The 6,575-nt window shown below is 44.9% G+C and overlaps 1 protein-coding gene across 3 annotated transcripts in view; it reads right to left on the bottom strand.

The window, feature by feature from the left end:
* The window catches only part of kif21b (kinesin family member 21B), a 65,551-nt gene extending 58,982 nt beyond the window's left edge, over window positions 1–6,569 (bottom strand). For all 3 annotated transcript variants that reach the window (XM_035662337.1, XM_035662339.1, XM_035662338.1), the window contains exon 1: window positions 6,269–6,569. In XM_035662337.1, the coding sequence (XP_035518230.1) occupies window positions 6,269–6,309 (41 nt within the window). In that variant the 5' untranslated portion in view covers window positions 6,310–6,569. The remainder of the gene's footprint in view (window positions 1–6,268) is intronic.
* Between the last annotated feature and the right edge of the window lie 6 nt (window positions 6,570–6,575).

The raw sequence follows: 6,575 nt of genomic DNA, 5'->3' as shown, positions 1-6,575 counted from the left end.
AAACTAAACCCAGTTTTGCTGTCCAGGCACGGCACGTGAGGCTAGAATGAAATTCACTTCAATTAATTCAGGAGGGAATGCATTGTGAATATGAATAAATCCATCTCAGATGGACACTCTCTCACAGAAAGGCTGACCTGCTTACAGCGTGCAATGCTGTAAAAGGAGGCATTTCAGAGGCTGAGGAAAGATGTGTGAGTGCTAGAGTGCATGTTTAAAGAGGCACAAAAGAGATATAGTGATTAATAAGAGAGTAGGAGGAAGAGGAATTCTTGAAATCTACACTCTTATCACTTGTTTACTGGCAAGTCGCATCATATTTCCAGTTCACAGGTTAAAAAAGCAGAAGGGAACAACAATTTAGATCATTCAAACACAACATTCAACACTAAAATAGAGAAGTGCTTTAAGCCTATACAGTCTAGACACACCACCTGAGGGCCTCCATCTCTCGGCCTGTTCCTCCCTCCGCGGGAATATGTCAAACATATGCAGCTGTGCCCAAATTATTCATACACGCGACGCTCAGACATACACACACATTGCCCATGCAGACACACACTGACTGCATGTTTGGCTAAGAGCTCATATTTGCATGCTACAGTAGCCCTTTTGACAACAGAAGACACACTTGCTCCTTTTTCCACTCCTCCCCCTCTGTCCACCACCCTCCTCCGTCTCTTTTCCCCCCTTTGATTTTTCTTTGTATTTGTTGTGTTGAATTGCAGGAAGCATCGCTGTTTTCAGACGGGGGGAGAGCAGTTTATAAAACAAAGACGGCATCAGAAATTGACTCTAAAAACCTCCTTCCTGTCCACTGTACTCTCTGAAAATGTAGCCGGCCCCCATCCCCATTTACCCTCCAATTCTTTGCCCTTGCTCAGTGTGTCTTTATCTATGTGTATGTGTGTGTGTGTGCAAACTCAGCACAGAGCACAAAGACCTGCAGTGACATCAGACTCATTCACACTGTGTCCTCTGTCTACGCTCACCCGAGAGGTGCTCTGTTTAAAGGGCCTCTGCTACGCCTCATCCCCCCCCCACACACACACACACAGATCCCCTGTGATTTCTAAATGACCACAACAATGTCAACACTCACATCGTGGTTTATCAAAATCTGCAGACCACAGAAATGTATTTAACTCTCACCGAAAAGCGAAGGAAAATCAATGATTTTCTATATATTTTTTCATATTTTCACTATTTTCTGACTATACAATGAAAAAAAGCAGCATGAATGAATATAGTTTCGGACTGTTTAGAAGTCCAGTTCCAGCGGACATATGATGAGGTCCTGATATCAGAAAAATGCAAATGTTCAAACTGAAGCGCCTTTCATTCCTCAGTGAATTCAAATGGATGAATTCAAATAAATACTGATGTGAGTGTGTGTGTGTGTGTGTGTGTGTGTGTGTGTGTGTATACACACACGTGCAAGAGTGGGGGAAATAGGAGGAGGTCGTAGCTGTTGGGGAGAGTAAGCTGGTGACATTCCAGCATTTTGGTCACAGTTTCACGCTTTATTTTGCTCACGGTGCAGACAAGCTTGAGCAAGTGAAAATAGAAGGATGAGGCAAACATCTAAAGGGAAGTTTGATGTGACGTGATCAGAGAGCACAGTTAGCACACACTCGGGATCAATGTGTTCTTTCTATTTTTTTTTTTAATCAGGAACAACTGGCCTTTTTTTTGTCACCAAAGAGCATAAAATGTTTTTTTTATTAAGTAGAACTTCAATTGATTTTCTCAGTCAGATTGCAGAGCAGTAGACCTATTCCTAGAAGGTTTAAAAAAAAATGTCCCAAGGCTTAACTTTAAGTCAATTTTTTTTCACTTTCACGCTCTCACTGAGGATTCAGTCTTAACTGAATCATGTCAACGGGCTCATCAGTGGCTTGCAAAGCAGGAAGTGAACAGGAAGTGTGGATAGTCCAGCGGCAGCCTCACAGGAAGTCATTCTGCAACAGCAGCACACCATTTGGGAGTGCTGATGAAGTTCATCAGCAGACCAGTTGCACAATCCATTTTAATGCCAAAGCACATGCCATGCTCTATACACTGAGCACACAAACACCACTCCCCTAATAGTCAGGCCAACACAATTAAATTGTTCTATTATACTCCTGTCATCCGACATGCCATTAAGAGGAGTTGTGTTATTGTTTGGAAAATCAAGATTAAGGGATGTAGCTCAGCAACCTCACTAACTTGTTTGTCCTGCAGACCTTTTTCACCTCCTTGGACCACAAACTGCTCGTAAATTCCCAGAGCTTGTAGAGCCTGATTATTCATGAAGCTCCTATCAACTTTCAGGTCTCATGTCAGAGGCTTTTCATCCAAACTGCAGTGACACACGCAAAGAAAGTACATACTGTACACACAATGCTAAGCAATTCTAACCTCGCTGCTATAGCAATGTTGCCACAAAACATTCACGCAGAACTGTTAGGGTTAACAGGTTTAAAAGGCAACAACAACAAAAAACATGTGACCAGCAGGCCAGCATGAGGAGGAAGTGATGCACAGCTGTGGATGGACAAATTGGGCGTGTGCTGTCATGTTTCCTGCTCCTCATCCCTCGTTTGAGGCCAAATCACTGATCTGAAAACAAATCCAGTGGCGACTCCCATCAACAAAGTAAAAGTGCTTTCACTTTTCCTGACCGGTGACTGTGAATCTGCAGAAAGCTCAATGCTGGAGAGATGGATGGGCTGAATGTTGAGACCAAGTGTAAGAATGTACCGAGGAGAGATTACATTGCAGCACTACCCTGTGACTAGTACATACTGTAGGCTGATAACTCGTACACAAAGACACATCCACAATTTCCCACCAGGCCATTTTAAAGGCAACCCCCTGGGGAGGTGTGTAACCCAGACAGAGCCTGTGTGGCAAACCATTAACACACACAGGAAACAGGCGAGACTGGTAGCCTACACAGGACATACGTCCAACAACAAAACAGCCCTTTTTTTTTTTAAACTCCCGTTTAAAGCCTTTGTGTATCAGCTGTGAAGGGCCCTTTCCGCAGTTGTATTCCCCTACTCCTGTTTTGTTTTGAAGCCAGTGTTTTTGGTCATTGGTCAGTGGCAAAACTCTGCAGCACTTGGACGGATATATTATACACTTTAGTGCTTCTGCAAAGCTCTGTTTTTGACTGGTTGATCAATGTGTAAGCAGACGACAGAGAGATAAAAGATAATCCTTTTTCCAGCTGAGCTCCCATCGCCTTTAAGCCAAAATGCTCTGCGTCATAACTGTCCAAAACACCCGACTCATGTGTATGTGGGGTCTGAAAGAACACTGAATATTTTGTGCTCTATTTGCAGAACTTGTTTTTTTCATTATCGTCAGCCACAAATGCATCAAATGCACAGGACTGATGACTCATTTCTTGGAGATTTCTCTGGCAACGAAGCTCAAATCAGACAGAGTTCAGCCTTGAGGAAAAGCCTGTAAAGGTGAGAACATCAAGCAGCAGTCACAAAGTCAAAGACCACAATAGCTCTAAACAGATTTGTCTTTGTGTCTATTTATACACAGCTACGGAGGCTGACTTAGCACTTCAATGGAAGACAAGAGTCGCTCCCCAGTTTAAAATGAGTAAGTGGCGGAGCTGCAGAGAGAGAAACGGCAGGAGAGAGCGTTCGATATGCAAATGGATTTTTACACACTGCTCGTAACTTTCGTGTCGAGTTGCACCCGACGTACATGCATACACACAAAAGCTGAATTATTGACATTTATAGTAGCACGTGCGCGCTCTGAGCCAGCCTTAACATAAAGCCTTAAATCTGGCGGCAAATGCAGCACTCAGCGCAAGATCAACGAGAGAGGGAGGCACCCTCGAGGTGAAGTGAAACTGCATGATTGTGAGTGTGTGTGTGTGGGTTACATGGGCGAGACTCAGAAAATGTAGGAGTCTTATCATCCTTATAGCCTGTTTGCATCAGACTAAGCTTATCCTGTAAGTGAATGCAGCTGTATGAAGATGAAACAGCCAACCCAGCTGCCAGCCGATGCAATTTAAAGACGGCCACTTAGTAGGGAGTTACACTACATGCATCTTGCTGTGTTTGACGTGACTGCAATGCAGAACCATTGAAATAAGTGTGTGTGTGTGTGTGTGTGTGTGTCCACATCCAATCCTCAGGCAGTCAGGTCTGAATGCAGGATTGTAGGTCATGTCAACGGTTATATGGACATTGTTTAGGGAAGGCAGTGCAGACATTCAGGAAATGGATGCTGGCGACTCAGACTATGTGCGTGTGTGTCGGTTGGACCTCATGACAACCTCATTGCCCTCCAAACGCACACACACACAAAGTCCTGAGCTGTATGCAGTGTGCCTGAGGGCCTGCACAACATGGGAGCAATTAAACACCATCCTCTCTTATCAGCGGCCGACTTTCTTAGGGGGAAAGAATTAAAATAAAAGACGCTCTGCGGTCATTGGGAAAACCGTCGCTTATGCGGCAGGAAGTTATCCTCCTCAGTGTGTTTATTTGTGGGCTTCCCATTTCCTGTCAAACACACAGACACTTTTGGTGGCGCTCACAGGGTATGTAAATACACACACAGATCACACATGATGAAAAGGAGCAGCTCGCCCACCAGTGAAGTCATGTAATTACACGAACTGTTTAATTACCACGTGAAGTTGATGCTAATGAAACTGATTTAAAAAGCTTCTACTGTGATTAAAATGCCCGGGCCCTCTTTTTCTATGATAAATGTGAGTTTAGTGAGTTATATCAAGGGAAATATGCTTACACACTGATGGTCATGCCAATGTTACATCACCCTAAAAAGAAAAGATGGTGACAGCTAAACAACACACAGGCGTGTGGTGTGTGAGGCGATATCTGTCACCTTCATTCATTCACTTACACTCTGTCAACAAGCCTCTGAGTTGCTTTCCAGACTTTAATCAATAACTTCAGTTGAGCAGCAGCCACCAGCTGTCTCTGTGGCTTCTTTTTTCACCTTTTTTGCTTTGCCTTTTTTGTCAGCACCACCCACCCCACTTCCTGTTACAGTTTGTCGCTGTGAACAAGCACAAAGGAGATACACTCAGCGGCTGATTGACAAGTGACTCTGAAACCTCCCCTGGGGAAATGAGGCCATCAGTTGTATGGTTCATCTTACTGGGCTGATCCCCCATCCTCAACCCCCACTAAGTTCAATCAATGGGTCCCAAACTGGGGTTGAAGGACCTGAAAGGAGTCATTTTTAAAGAATAGTTAAATTTCACTATTACTTTGCTGCTGTTGCGTTACATTTGCACTATAAAAGAGGGTGCAAGGAGACCTATTTTCTCTTAATCTTCTAATAAAGGACTCTCAGTGTGACCAAGTGGGATTCATTAGCTGGTGTGACAGAGTCTGGGAGGGTCTGAGGTAAAGGACAGACCACCGCCTCAGCTCCACACACTGCAAAATGTGTATGATTACAGGCGTAGCCCCAGTCAGACTCCAGTCAGGCCTCCCAGTTTGAGAGGCACCCAGTTCCAGCACATGCACATTTATATGCTCTCTTTCAAATCAGCATTTAGTCTTGGCACGCACAATCGATGGCTAATATTTCCTGATACGAATCCAAAAGCTGCTGTGCTGCCTGAGCTTTCGGGTGCATTTCCAACAAAGGCAGTGAATGACACAGCTCTGAAGGAGAGCATCTCTTTGTGCTCCAGTCATCTGCAGAGGCAGGATTTTTAACACATTAAAACACAAACCCTGCTTACGGTGCAAACTCTGCCATAAGGTGTTCACTAGACACGGTTAGGATGAGGTGAGACTGCAGGTAGTTGCCTGTGAGAATAATAATGCAAAAATTGGTTTGGAGAGAAACGCCCATTCTCCTCCCTGCACCTGGCTGCAGCTGTCCTTGTCACTTCACCCAATGATAAACCCTGAATGCAACCCACTGCTTCTACACATAACGGGACCAACTAATGCTGTGGAGAACTTATGCCCCCCCACATACATGAAAATAATCATATGGAGATCGTGGTGCTGGCACATGCTTTGCCTTATCAATACTGTGCAGAACACCACCCATGTATTGCAAAACAAGGTGTAATACTCTGCTCAGTAGCTGTAAAACCTAACTGCATCCCACAAGGAGCAGAGACATTAAGGGAGTGTAAAGAGTGAAATAAGACTATAGGTGTGCATGATGCGTTTAATTGATCGCCAGGAGGCACAGACACAATGTGGTCTGCTAAGGTCGGCAGATTTCCAGCAGACAGACGTAGGAGGCTTACCTCAACGCAACCTTCACACAGCAGTCGCCCAGGCTCGCCATTGTCGCTTTCAATGTTCGCCGACGGGATGTGGATTATTTCGGCTATGTTGGTTTTTTTTTTTTTTTAGTGTGTGTAAACCGTGCGGTGCTGCGGCGGTGCGGGATGTTTCAGGTCAGGGGGAGCAGCCGTCAAGACCTGCCGGCGGTGAGCTGCCTCATCGGGACTCCTCCTGTCTGCTTCTTCTCCTCCGCTGCTGTGGCAGTCATTTCTGTGTCGCTGGTGCACATTGCAGAGTTCAACCCGCTTTCTCTCTCTCTCTCTTTCT

This window comes from Morone saxatilis, unplaced genomic scaffold (assembly GCF_004916995.1).
Source record: "Morone saxatilis isolate NCDOM2014 unplaced genomic scaffold, NCSU_SB_2.0 Contig18, whole genome shotgun sequence".
NCBI classification, from domain to species: Eukaryota; Metazoa; Chordata; class Actinopteri; family Moronidae; genus Morone; species Morone saxatilis.
This window is presented reverse-complemented; position numbering and strand designations above follow the sequence as displayed.